The sequence below is a fragment of the Odontesthes bonariensis genome, chromosome 13 (assembly GCF_027942865.1).
Source record: "Odontesthes bonariensis isolate fOdoBon6 chromosome 13, fOdoBon6.hap1, whole genome shotgun sequence".
In the NCBI taxonomy this organism is placed as follows: domain Eukaryota; kingdom Metazoa; phylum Chordata; class Actinopteri; order Atheriniformes; family Atherinopsidae; genus Odontesthes; species Odontesthes bonariensis.
In genome coordinates, this window is record NC_134518.1 from 22,487,758 (window position 1) to 22,502,140 (window position 14,383).

The 14,383-nt window shown below is 40.5% G+C and overlaps 2 protein-coding genes across 2 annotated transcripts in view; one reads left to right on the plus strand and one right to left on the minus strand.

Moving 5' to 3' along the window:
- Positions 1–6,310, minus strand: part of LOC142397167 (uncharacterized) — a 24,169-nt gene extending 17,859 nt beyond the window's left edge. Inside the window, exons 1-6 of the mRNA XM_075480510.1 lie at positions 6,085–6,310; positions 3,667–3,844; positions 2,839–3,035; positions 2,198–2,301; positions 1,824–1,882; positions 1,024–1,282 (exon numbers count right to left, since the gene is read on the minus strand). Of these exons, the coding sequence (XP_075336625.1) occupies positions 1,024–1,282; positions 1,824–1,882; positions 2,198–2,301; positions 2,839–3,035; positions 3,667–3,828 (781 nt within the window). The 5' untranslated portion in view covers positions 3,829–3,844; positions 6,085–6,310. The remainder of the gene's footprint in view (positions 1–1,023; positions 1,283–1,823; positions 1,883–2,197; positions 2,302–2,838; positions 3,036–3,666; positions 3,845–6,084) is intronic.
- Positions 6,311–11,981: 5,671 nt separating this feature from the next.
- On the plus strand, positions 11,982–13,250 carry LOC142397335 (protein RD3). Its single transcript, XM_075480679.1, has 2 exons — positions 11,982–12,289; positions 12,878–13,250. Exons 1-2 carry the CDS (start codon positions 11,982–11,984, stop codon positions 13,248–13,250), a joined length of 681 nt encoding a protein of 226 aa, XP_075336794.1.
- Positions 13,251–14,383: the final 1,133 nt, after the last annotated feature.

Genomic DNA, 14,383 nt, shown 5'->3' on the forward strand with positions numbered 1-14,383 from the left:
ATCCCAACTTCTATGATGAGCTTACAGTTTGAAATGTTGTTTCAGGTTTTTTTTGGTTGTCGTTTTTTTTTTCTCTAAACAGAAGGTTGTGAAAGAAATGTTCTGTTAATAAGATCAACCCTGGCCTCATATTTTATTTGGTACTTTGGTAAAATCAAATGCACAATACCGCTGGTTGATGAACATGAGCTACAAACTTCCAGCCAGCTCTTTTAAAAGGTGACAGAGCATTTTTCCATTTATATATTTGTGACTCACCTTTAAAATGAATGAACAGCCTTGGCATTGAGCCTCAAAAGTATTTAGTATTTAAATGTAGCCTTTTCAAACTTTCCTAAACTACACTTGGCAAGAAAACAATAGCTGGTGAGCGATTCCTTTTTTGTTTAAGGATTTTTTAAGCACTCGTGGCTTTTATTGGAAAGTTGCTCAACAGGAAATGAGGGCAGAAAGAGAAGGGGAGGAGACGTAGCAAAGGGCGCTGAGCCAGGACTGGAACCGGGTACAGCTGCATCAAGGAGCTTCGGCTTCTGTGTGTGTTGAACTAACGAGCGCCCTCCTGGTGAAAAATTCTGACCAGATCTTGTTAGTCACCTCACAGTAAATTTTGGAGAACTTTGGAGAGCCAGATATGGATCAGCATTCGCTACAGTGACGCCAGAGTACGAGGCAGGCTTTTGACATTAGGTTGGCTGACATGTTGTCTTCCATTAGCAGAACCTAAAAACCTAATTGGACCAATATGTTGTTGCCGACTGTAAAACCCTGTACCTAATCCAAAAAAAAAAAAATCCAATCCACTCGGAGGCCAAATTGAAAGCGTAGGACTGCTGAGTTAAATGCATAACAACATGACCATGCGGACTCCCGTTCTTACCGTAATCCAGCTAACTTTTTAATCTTACTTTAGGATAAAGACTGCTGGTGTGAACTGAATGTGTGTCGACTGCATTTTCAAATTGTAAATGGGCGACAACCATTCGTTCCAGGTTACCAGGGTGACCGCTGAGCATCCTCACTCACCTTCGGCCTCCGTTTTGTGCTCCTCCTTCCCACCGACCCCCTGCTTCAACAGGCCTTGATTTATGACATCAGGGCCAGGCGTCTGGGGAGAGGGTGGTTGTCGTCTTCTAGATGTTGGTCTTGAATCATCACGTTCCCATGGAAACACAGACAAAGGCGTGGAAAAGGCATCTGATTGGTCAGATGGGTGGCGTTGAGGTGTGCCCTTGTGTTGTTGTCGCGACAGTGAAGCTGTAGACATGTCTGAGAACTGGAGTCGCTGCGTGAGAAGATGTAAAATTTGAAACAACATTTTAGCCGAGTTTACATAAACAGGGCCGGGGATAAGACTTTTAGTCTGTAAATAGATACAAATCTAAACAACAGCTTCAAACTAAAGACATAACAAGTCTCCCTTGTTCTCATCACAAGGCCAAGCTGAATTTTCAGATTCTTCTCCGCTACTTCACACCTACATTAATGAATAAACCTGATAAAAATGAACATTGACGTTGATTCGTTTCATAGTAGTACTGAGTAGTTATTTAATTTTTTTCCCCATTCAGGGAGCTTTGGAAATTGTGCAACTTTCTCAAAAAGGCAAACATGACCAACAAAAATACTCGGGTGGAACGATGTAATTAGCTAAGACTCTTAGTGGATAAACTGAAAGAAAATCCAAACAAAGGAAAAAAGCTCTGTTTTAGTAATATGAAGGGCTAAATCCTCCAAGTAGAGAACAGCAAGCTCCATCTAAAATCTAGTCTAAAGTCTTGGATTAGCCCACACATAGCTCAATAAAAGAATAAGCTGGTACTTACTCGGATGTGATTACTCTGCCCTTCATCTCGCTGCCCAGACTTCTCTTCCTGTCGGCTCCCTGCAGAGCAAAAACACAACATATGGACTGAACTTTCTGCCTAAAACCTATAAGCGAAGTTGAACGGGAACAACGACAGCGAGTAACCATGTGGTTTACTAACAAGAGTGGAAAGACAAACACCACAGTCCCCAGAGAGTAATGGGCTGGGAAAACTTCAGTACTGAAGGATCTTATTTATAACCTCTTGGCTCATCTGGGAATCTTGTGTTTTTTCCCATTCAATCATTGGGATTATACAGCACGTTAATGAAATGACAGGGAAGAAACCCCTTAAGAGAAAAACAAAGGAGTCTTAAACCTAAATAGTTGTACCATTGTGCTCCCAGGGTGAGGTTGAACTCCAGCAGGGTGTGGAAAACAGAGTGGAGTCTGCCGACCTGCTGCTGTTCTGCAGCTTCTCCAGCTCAGCCTCCAGCCTGCCAGAGAGGGGTGAAGGAGAGACAGAGGGGGAGTTAGCATTAGCAGGGAAACAGAGTAAAGGTTAGAAAGAAAACAAATATGCACCAAAGGAAACTGATGGATTTAAGATTTAACCGTTAATATGACACCAAAACCTTTATTAACCCATGAGAATAATCAGTTTCAAACCTCTTAAAATTGTAATGACACTTACATGTAGAAACGCAAATAAAAAGAGTTAAAAAAAAAATAGAGAACACAAACTAAACAAACAATAACAGAAATCATATGTATTTGAAACACACAGATGTAAGACTCATTTGTTCCCCAGGATTTGATTAATAAATCGTATTTTACCTCTAATTTAATTAGAATTAAAGAATTAAAGTTTAATTCTAACAGCAGCTAACTTATTATTCAGGAACAAATGTATGTTCTGTTCAATCAGAACCCAAAACTCGATCAAAAGTAAACAATCTAATATCTAGAATTTGAAGAAAAAGAGCAATAGTAAGAGAATTAATTTGTTTTCGATCATTTCAACTTGTGCCAACCTTTTGACTTCCTGGGTGAGCTTGTTGTTTAGTGTACGAGCAGCATCTAGCTGGCCCTCCAAAGAGCATATCTGGGCCTGCCTGGTGTGAAGCTCCTGGTTCACACGCTCCCTGCTGGTCACGGCCACCTTGGCCTCTTCCTGAACACTTTGCAGCTCTCTCTGGACATACTGCAGCTCCCCACGGACCTCCTCATACTTGGCAGGAGAGGCGAGGACAAAAAAGGACAGACAAGGATACATGTTATTGACAAATGATGGAGAGTTACTACAACGGCACTTATTTATACAACTCAACATAAAAACGACAAGTCTTCAAAAGCACTGTCTTAATGTTTAATGCAAAGTGTTTGTATTAGTAATGTAGGGAGACTGAGATTTTACCCTCAAGGGACACTGTACTTAAGTATTTGTACTTAAGTATTATGCAATATAACCATTCAACAGACTTAAACCAAAATAAACTTCATAAAAGTATTTATGTAAACTCTGAAAGGGTAAAAAGAAGCTCAAAACCAAGACATCGTTCCTGTGATGAGAGTGAAAGTTCAGCTCTGAAAATGTGTCAAAGAAGACGGCTAATTTTAAGTTGAACTCCTTCAGTCCTGTTCCATCTTCTCAACTACAGTGTTACAGAGTCTGACTAGTGGTTTCCTTCTACGTAGATTATTGTTAGCTTTGATGTTATATCCTCATTTGTAAATCGCTTTGGATTAAGCGTCTGCTAAATGCATAAACATAATTATAATTATGAATTTACAGATTGATGAATGTTGTGAGGAAATGTAGCCTGTAAGAAAGAGTTACTCATAGACGTGGTTGTGTATACCTTCAGAGTTTGTTTTTCAAGGCTGGTATGGATGTTGTCCAGCTGCAGCTGTTTCTGCTTGTTCTCTCTGGACAGTCTCTCCTCGTGGATCTGCAGTTCCTTCACCTTTTGCAGGACCCGTCCAGACAGTCCCACCGTCCAGTCCTCCTCAGCCCAGCTCATCGCTGTCTATCAGGGCCTGATGGGATGGCAAAGTAACGTCAGCACAAGCTCTCCATCACAAGCTTACTTTAACTGCAGGACTCTAAAGGGTAACTTAGTCTCTGAGAGTTCAGGGTGACTGGTTATATTTGGCATTCTCAGGACAATGAACCGGCCAACATGTCCTCTGATTTTTTGCCAAAACCAAAATCAAAATACTTTAAGGCATGGGATTCAGCATTTGTACTGAGAGAAAAAAAGACAAGATGGAGTACGAGCTCTTGCTCTAAAATAAGAATGAGGTGCATATAATTCTAACTGTGCTTGTGTTGTCAAAGAGGATCGAACCCACAACACATGAATGTAAACATGCTTCAATCATCTGGGCCTCTGGCTGGCCTCCTGCTCTGAATATATTATGTTGCTAAGGGTCTGATGCCTCAGGGAGGCACTGGTTGTCACAGCTGGGCAGCTCTGACTCAGTGTTTTCCAACACAGACTGCCTGCAACGTTCCAGCAGAACCAAGAGCTGAAAATGATCCTCTCTGCTCTCAAACTTGAGCAAGAACAGTCACCTGTTCACTCAGAACTTTTGCTTAACGCACATGTTTTGAGCCAATTAAACAAACATGTTTTCTGATATTGTGTATACAACATACTAACAATCCACACAGATACAGATAAGCTAAAAGTGAGAACACTGGAATGAAGAAAAGCCTGATTGAAAATGCTAACCCAGCCAAGACTCAGTTTTGACACGCATCACAGCCTCAAGGCTATCAGCTCTGTAACGGCAGTCAGATAGTTTCTGTCATAGCACAGACGTGGTGTCATCGTGTATCCGTTTCTGTCCAGAAATAACTGAATGCAGTGGCAAATACATTACTGACAAAAGCTGGTCAAATTACACCCAAAGTGCCTTAAAAGACTGTAAAATAAGAATCTTCCAGAGGAGCTTGTGTGCGATTTAAACTGAATCAAGAATACATGTCTAGTCTTGTCTTAATAAGAGAAAGATGCTGGTTAACCCGCACCATTTTGAGCAACTATCATAAAAGTTCCTTATTGTTAATTGACTAAATATCTACTTTGCTAACTATTCATGGTTCAGACAATAGAGTGTTGCTTAAAGTTAACAAAAAGAGTTGAATCTGAGAGGGTTTTATGCACTCCGAGTAACAGCTAAAACTCAGTTAATACATGAATAAAAGCAGCACATTTTCACATTTCAGAAGTCTGGACCTCAGAGGAGTTTCCATTTTGCCTGGTTGACTGTAGCCAATTAATTTTATGTCATTAAGTAATTGTTTCAGCTCAGAAACAGAATAAGTCCTGAACTTAATTCCATTATTGCACCGCTTGTTTGAGGTAATCCACTTACTAATCAAGACAAAGACAGAGAGTGGAGTAGTTATATATCTACACAGTACAACACGTTGTGTTTGATCTCTTTGTTACATACCATTAGGTCTGAAATGATCAAAAAAAAATGTTAAACTAAGTAAGTTTCATTCAGATGTTTGTGCCAGTTAACATATTCAAACAACAATGCAAAAAAAACATTGCAGTCAGGGCAAATAATTGCAGCCAGCTCATTATTAAGTGTCAGAAGCCTCCACATACTTTCTCTGCTATTAAAACTGAAACAGTCATTTGTTGCCTGATTTATGGGAAATTGGAAAACAGCTATTAAAGAAGCGGACAGCATCTCATATATGCAATATAGTTCAAGAGCAGACGTCAAAGGATTTAAAGACAGGAACATCATTACATTATGGACACTATGTAAAAATACTATCCACCTGACACTACTGCATTAAAGGCAAAGCTAACATCACAACATCATAAAGAAAAATATATATATTGCGCAGGTTTGTTTCCACGCCAGCTTTATTAATATCATAAGTAACTTTTTACTTTAAACTAGAAAAGTCAGCCGTTCTAAGTTAATGGTAATAAAGTTGATAGGGCCACATCTTTGGTTAAATGTGGATGGAGACAGACATCTAGAAGCTGGACTCTGGCCTGTGATCTATGAGCGTTTGATCACGAGGTTCAAACAAAACAAGAAACGACTGTCATCTTCAAATAACAAAAACTCATATGTCAGTTTAACTATCATCACGGACAGCGTCAGAGATGGAGCCACGAGCTTTACCCAGACCAGCCGGGACTCACTTTTCTGTCGTTTGTTCGTGTTTGCTCCACCAGCAGTCAGTGATTGACAATTAAACTAGCAGTGATGCTACAAGCTAACCCCACAGTGAAGCTACTTACCATTCACTTCAGAGTTACAAAGGGCGCGAGCGACAGAGCGAGCCGGCGGGTAGGCTCGCTCACAGCTTTGACAGCGCTCTGAGCCGCTTTTTAAACGTAACACCGGTGTCCAGTTCGTCACTGTTCAGCCAGCGAAAAGACCGCTTTCAACAGGACAAAGATACGTACAAATGTTAACGGTTCTGGCATCAGAAAGAAGATGCCGAGAGTCTCATGAAACTGACAAGGCAACAGAACCCGAAGTCGCTTTGGCACGAGGCGGGCGGGGATTGGTGACGTAGCAGGGAAATGTTTTGGGAAAGTCCTCGTGGTGATGTGACCCTCCGATGACCTCTAGCGACGTGAAGCGGCCAATAACACAACTACTGTTTCTAAATGTAACTTTGGGGTGCTTTTCTGGAATATTTGCTCTACTGCGTTGATTTATTTATTTAGTAAATTAGCATTAGTCAGTTATAAATATATGCAAATTAGTTTTACTCAAGAGACAATCATTTACACATTTTTACCAAAAATCCTTTCCAAATAAGTTAGGTTGGGAGTTGTGTTGTTTAAAACATAAAAATAAAATCAGTAGTAATTGATTTTCAAATTACTTTTGTGTAATTTTAACTTGAATTAGAAATTATTTTGTTTTGGGTAAAATTTACCGTAATTATTTTATGCAAAAGAAAGAAGAGTATCCCACAAAGAATTAGGTGAAATGGCAAAATGCCTGTAGCATGGGAAGAAAGAGTATCTTTTTTCCAAAGAGGCTCATTTAGAAATAAAGACTTTGCAATCTGTGCAAAGTGTTAAAAAAAACAATGTAAGAGTAATGTTTCTCATCAGAAAATCCAAAGAATTTTGCATCATCCATGGTATGATGTACAAAACATTTAGCATTTTCAAACTTTAAATGCATGAAAATTAGAGCCTGAACTTTTAAGTAGCTGAATTTCTTATCAAGCAGTTGGGAAAATATCTTACTGTCAAAACTACAGATCCCTCTTCAGTTCCCCAGTGCTTACAGTGTTAGTAAAGGGTGATGCAGCACAGGAAGAAAATTTTTCTATGTTGGGAAAAAAAAATCCAGAATCAGATTTAAATTAAGCATAACAAAAAATTGATGTTACATTCTGTTAATAATGTGGATTTAATGATTTGGAAATCATTGAACTCTTGTTACTGACAGTCCAAACTTTTAGGAATCAAACTGAGGTACTGAGTACCTCTGAGACCTGACATACAAACCTGTAGTTTGTTGGCACCAAAGACATTTACACCTGTGATAAATAATCCGCTCTTTCCTCTGTTACAAAGTTGATAGTTGCTTTTCGTACTGTGACTTCACATAAAAATATGTCATGGTTTATGAGTTTTTGTGCTCAGGTTTTGTCTTTGTCCTTTAGTGTCTTTGTGCCATCAGTTTACTTCTTGCACGTTGGTTACCTTAATTCTTGTTTTATTTTGCAGTTTGTCTGCTTGCATTTTCTTTTGCATGTACTTTTTGTCCCTGTTTCACCTGATTTTTGGTTTCTAATTGCTACATTAAGACATGAAGCTTTATGGATTTCTGTCATAAGTTTCAGGCTGTGTTATTATTTTCAGCGCTTTAGACTGTTTAAAAACAGCTGGAGGCACCTTTAAAGGAGTTCTGCAGCTGAAGTTAGATTTAAAAAGCGGGAAGGAGACTGCAGCTTCATTCCGTAATAACAGACAAGTTTTACACCGGAACTCTGCTGACAACAGGATGGATTTTAGGATGGATGTACACTGCCTCTCACCCAGTGGCTCTACATTTGACTAAGTGGGTATAGAAAATGAATGGCTGGATGGACTGCATCACCTACTCATTGCTTGTTTTTAACTCTGTCTGTGCAAATGTTCCAGGTTTTCCTTTGTTCAGGGCCAGATCATCATCATTTTCGTTGTAGCTTCCTGTCAGCCGGTCACGTGGTTTTCACCTCAACTCTTTCTTGTTGGTTTTAAGCAAGGCAAGGCAAGGCAAGGCATTTTTATTTATATAGCGCATTTCATACCACAGGCAACTCAATGTGCTTTACATAAAGACAAGGCATTTAAAAGAACAGCATAAGCAGCATAAAAAAAAGCAATTTAAAGAGAAAAAAAATAGAATGAAAATCAAAACACAGTTAAAAGCAATCAAAGAAGAGGGGAAAAAGAAAAAGATAAACTCAACCATAAGCACACCGAAAGAGAAATGTTTTTAACCTGGATTTAAAAGTGCTTACAGTTGGGGCTGATTTCAGTTCTGCTGGTAGTTTGTTCCAGTTGTGTGCAGCATAACAGCTAAAAGCTGCTTCACCGTGTCTAGTTTGAACTCTGGGCTCCACTATCTGACCTGAGTCAGCAGATCTCAGAGCTCTACTGGGTTTATACTCAGCTAGCATGTCATTCATGTATTCTGGTCCTAAACCATTCCGTGATTTGTAGACGAGTAGCAGAACTTTAAAATCTATTCTGTGTCCGACCGGGAGCCGATGTAAAGACTTGAGAACTGGGGTGATGTGATCTGATCTCTTTGTTCTGGTTAAAAGCAGAGTTCCACGTATCTCATGCCTTGGCAGGGCTTTTTGTTAGTTTTGAAGAAAGTCTTCATTTTCTACACGTGTTTGCCTCCCACCTTTTAACCCCTGGGTTCAGGTCCTCCATGTCCTCCTGGTCTGGATCGTGACAAAACATACAGTTTATGAAACGGATCACGAAAAGATTTGAGCAATATTTGGCGAAAAAAAAAACATTGTGAGTCCATACTGGAACATGTTGTCTATATATGACCCTCATCTTACGTTTAAGAAAGCGTTTAATAAAGATAGCCTGAATTTCACACAAAAAGTAGAGAGAAGTCCACAGATAATACAAATTTAGGTAGCAGAAGTTTTCTTCTTCTCCTCTTTCATTATAAATCCTGTAATGCCTCCTCACATTATCTTTGAACCATTAGCTTATGAACTACTATTATAAACACCAAGCTGTACACCTTAACCAACTACAACTTTAAATGCTCATCTTGCATTTGAATAGTGGTGAATAGTCCTCACTTATTTAGCGCTATGTTAAACTTTAGGTTATAAAAAGTACTTTACAAAATGTTTTCAGTTTCTCATTCATACACAGACTAATACAGCAGTTCTTAAATATTTTCGTACTATATGTGCAGCACTTTATTCTCGAGTATCACACACTGATGAGCATATCGAGGGGAATGTGGGAGTTAATATCTTTGCCAAAGGATATCTCAACACAAGGAGGGGCCACCTGAGTCATAGCTCCCATTTATGCATCAACAAGCTAATAATCTTACATATGTCAACATTCTTACCATAACTTCCCTTTTATCTGCAGAAATCTCCTTTCACGTCTCCAGGCAGATGGCAGACTACTTTCAGTCTGTTTATTTCCAGAGATTTCTTCCCAACAAGTACTTGATTAATAGGAATTTCTGTCATTTGTATTGTATTGCAGTCTTGACCGAACCACAAAGCAGCTTGTCAAAAAGTCATTGCGAGCTCCATTTAAACTGATCCTCAGTATGTGGGATTTTTGAACATGTTAATCAATGGAACCACTGGCGTAGCCATAAAAAAGACATTGGGTGTGCACCAGCAAATACTGGGTGGGCCAAATTTATTCTCAATAGAGTGTAACACCTCCACAAACATTCAAAACAATGTATCTCTCGAATACAACATTATTAACACAAAACATATCCACACGTTGTGTGCGTTCTCATCAGTAATAGTCAACAGTAGTTCACAGCAGGTCTAAACATTCACATATGTGACGTGCTCTCAAATAAATCAATAATAAAGTAATACAAAAAGCAAAAAAAAAAACACTGCAAAAACATAATCAGACACACAGACATTGCGTGCCCAATGAGATCAACATAGTGAAATATAACACACTCGTGCGCGTACTCATGCACTCTCATAGAGCCATAACGTATCCACATTACGCATGATCAACAAAGCTAATTAACCATCTGAACACAACTACTGGGCTTAGCAGCAGAGTAAAGGACACAACGATATTGCTGCTCACTGTGCTCACTGCGCAGCTCTCAATTTAAAGGGCAAGACTGCGTGGCTTGGCGATTGAACGCATTTATTATTTCACCAGAAATAACGCTACGCCAGGTTGGCAGGTGCAGGTGTCGCAACGCATCATCAGATGCAATTTTTTGGGTGTGCCAGCTGCCTCTTTGGGTGCCACCGGCACACCCGTGGCTACGCCATTGAATGGAACTACTTCTGGGGCATCATAATCAGTGATAATGACTCATTATTTAGAAGGTTCTTGATATTTACATTTTAATCATGACAAATAATACAAAATCTATACATGTAACACATAAATAAATGTATTTAGTTACAATTAGAGCTTCATAGGATCATAAAACAACCCAATAGATGGTTTCACGGTGCTGTGACGAAAGCTTGAAACATGTCACCTTATTCACACTGTGTGTGTTCAGCGTTAAGGTCTTGGAGACAAACTTTCAGCTTGTGTTGCTCAGTACAAAGTGAAACGATCTAATAGATATAGCGGTTAGAAATGTTTATAAGTTTGTAGTAGCAGCAGCATCTAGTGGAGGCAACAGTAATCAGATTATAAGAGTCATAACAAGAAGTCATTCTTCCAGGTAGGCTCTGGATTTGAATGTAATCTGGGATTTGTTGGCTCAGTGCTGAGTGGTGTGGAAACCCAGAAACTAGCCTGCAGTTACTGCACACACCGTGCCATATGTTAGACACCTGAGTCTTTATAACTGTGAGAAAAAAAGATTATGTGAGTAGTCATGTCATCTCACTGTAATGCCGGGCAATAACAGCCAGGTAATTCAAGGTATGTTTGAAGGATCATTGTCTGTCCATTGGTAGACACTTTTCCAGACTTTCAGTGTGTTTTCTTCGAGGTCTGTTCCGGGTGTAAGGGGTGTTGTGACTGGCAGTTTGAAACCTGAAAGTATGCTTGTGAAATTGCGCACTAAAAACTGCTTTGTCAGACTTTGCGAAAGTGGGTTAGAATACTTTGGAGGATGTCTGCTTGTGTGTGTGAGCAGAAACCCTCCACGCAGCATTAACTATAACTCAAAAGAGATGAAATTGCGAAACACATGCAAAAGAGAAGTGGTAAAAATTAAATTAATTTAGATCAAAACAGCTTAACAGGCCAACAACCCCATGCTGTTATGTAAAATTCTATCAGCCACGCTGACGCATAGAGCTCGCCCAGGAGTGGACTCATGTCACGAGGTAAGCTCATCTCGTCACTCATTCTTTATTAATACAGGACGACATTTATTCTCAATCCCAACTCACACATTCATTCCTCACACACTTCACAAAAGAACACATGTTTTCTGCCAGGGACCGTCAAAGGTAGCCGGGCAGTCAGGCTGTGTGCCACCAGCTGGATTCTCATTTATCCACTTTTTCCATGGGGGCCTGCTTTTTATCTGGCTGCTAACAGAGTCTTTGCCTGACAACTGGCAGATTTCTGTCAGACAATAATACACCTCAGCTCTGTTAATCCCGTTTTGTGAAGGTAAGGCTACGGAAAAATATCTGTGCTAGAAAGCATGCACGTTTTAAGAAAAGATGGTGGTTAACAGTTTGCATTTACATGAACATTATTGTGCCTGTTACACGTAATGCTTTAATTAAACTGTCGGTTGAGGGTTTGCAGTTTTAGAGATCGTTTAAAGCTGTAAATAATTTGCATCCTAAGTGTAAAAAAGTTTTCTTTAAAGGTCTCCAAGTGGCTTTTTGCTTTATACTACAACCACAAATACGAAATTGCCTAAAGTAAGATATGGTTAATACCACATCTGCCTATGAAAGTTCTTGTATTTCTTTAACATAACTGTCGACTTTCTCCATCTTTCCCAGATGTTTCCTTGGTCTGCAGTTTTCACCCTTGAACCCAAAGTGCCCGGCCAGCGCACCACTGAGGAGCTGGTTACCAACACTCTGATGCTGGAGCTGGGGGCCATGGTGAAGCGCACTGAGCGCATTCGTATAGAGAGGGCGACGGAGGGACGGCGCCGCCGTCGCAGCTCCTCCTCTGCAGCTGACTACAGCTGGCTGGCCAGCACACCGACCCTACAGCCCTATCAGATCACTCCCAATGACCTGCTGGAGCTGCAGGACCTCTGTGCCAAGATCCCTCCTGCACAATGTGGCCCAGTGATTGTCAGGTAAGAAAGGCAGGGAGACACAGGGAGAGGTGTTGTAGAAACTGGACAAGATCGTTGAACCATACTGTATGAGAACGTATGAGGCAGAGATAAACGCAGCTACGTGTAGAGGCAGAGAAAACTTAAGATAGACAGAAGGTAATAAGATGAGATGACAAAACTAAAGAGAAAAACATCCAAAGCCTGTAGGGGAAAATGGGCATGAGATAAGGCAACGCTGAGTAAGAAGAAGGAAACAGAGAAGAAGAGCTGCAGGGTTACAGTCTAATCCCTTTAACAGCCTAAGCAATAACATGCTGATACTCTCAGATCCCCAAACGTAAAAGTGAACTGCTTGTGATAACCAAACATAGAACTGAAACGCCTGCTCTGTTCAACTCAAAGCAAGTTCATGTTCGATGGTCTGTTATTCAATTAGTTCTACAAATCTGCTACAGTGTTGGAATTCTTAAAAAGTGGCAACCCCACCTTTAAAGCCAACTTCTGTCTGCCTCTGCCTTGTCGTTTACACCTGTTTGTTTTCTTTTGACTTTAAAGCATTCTCTAAATGTGCATCCACCCACACCGCATGTATTCCTCCATCTGCAGGTTCAGGAGGCTCGTGTCAGAGATGGAGCCGGAGGTTCAAGAGGTCCCCCGGCTATTTCGCACGGTGCTGCGTGACTGCGTGGACGAGGTGAACGGAAACGACGACATTCAGACTCCAAACCCTATTCTCGAGAAGCAGCAACGCAGCAAGAGCCTCTCCTTTGTTACTTTCCGCACAAAGTTCCGCACAGGTCAAATGTTCAAGGGCACCGGCATGAGAGGCTCCAGGGGGAATCTGCAGCAGCAGGTGGACTGGTCAGACGAGGAGGACGATGCAGAAGGGGAGGAGGCGGCCATCAAGGCCAGGGCTGGGAAGGGGAGGAGCAGGAGCATGCCAGAGATCACCCCGTTTGAGCAGAGCGCTCAGGCATGAGACAAGAGAGGAGGACGTGTAGAGGGGGGGCTAAATCACAGGGGGTGACCATAAATAAAGAGACAAGGAGGGAAGGTGGCTATCAAGGAGATGGGACAGAATATGTTTTAAAAATTATTTTTTATCACCTGGCTTTTATAAAGATGAGAAGAAGATAAGAGAAAGTCATTTAACTGTCTACATGCTGATAAACTTTAGTGATACCCAAAAGCATGATTGTTCCGTTTTTAAGATGTCTGAGGCATTTTGTTGCGCTAATGGTTAAATACCAAACAGTTTTTAACCATGCAGTGGCTCTTCGACACGGTCAGTGTCAAGCAAAACGAGACTCAAAGACAAGGTTAACACTCTGATGGGAAGCACCACCATGTTAGATGTCAATTATGGGAAGCTAAATTTGATCATTAGAACTGTGCACAAAGTAGTTCAGGTTAGTTTATCAGGTTAATTAACCAAAGTACTTGACAACCTCACATTCTGGCTTATAATACTATGATCTAATACTTAAAGCTGAGGCAAAGTGGTAAACCCACCAACAGACACGGTCCACGGTGTGACTTGCACATTACTAACCTTTGTCATGCTTTACGTGACCCTTTGAAAACGTGTTATCCAACAGGCATGGCACCTGTCTTCTGCAATAGAAGGGAGACATTCAGCTCAGGCCGCTCCTCAGTTTACTCAGCAAATCACCAGCTCAGTTAGCAAGTGCTCTCCTGTCAGCTAAATCCTTGCATGCATGAATCAACAGAATCATGTCTGATATTATTTTTTATTGTGAATGTATATGTATGTATTCAGGGAAATAAACATGCAATGTTCTCATATTTTCCGTGTCATTAAAACACGGCTTTTTCACAAAGATGTTTCTGTTTTGCTTTGAATACGAGAGCATTTGTGTCTGAATGTGGCTCTTCAATTTGGCCGAGCGGTAGCCTATGTGCAGAGTCTGTGAAGAGCACAATCTTAAAGGGAAAGAGGCTTTGGAGGTGATATACTTACAAAGCTCTGATCAGTTTACATACACTTATCATGGGTTGTTCTTATGTGGAAGAATGATGATGCCTACAAATAAAGATTTAGTGCATAAGTTTTCGGTTTTTTTATATCAACAATCACTATATACATACACT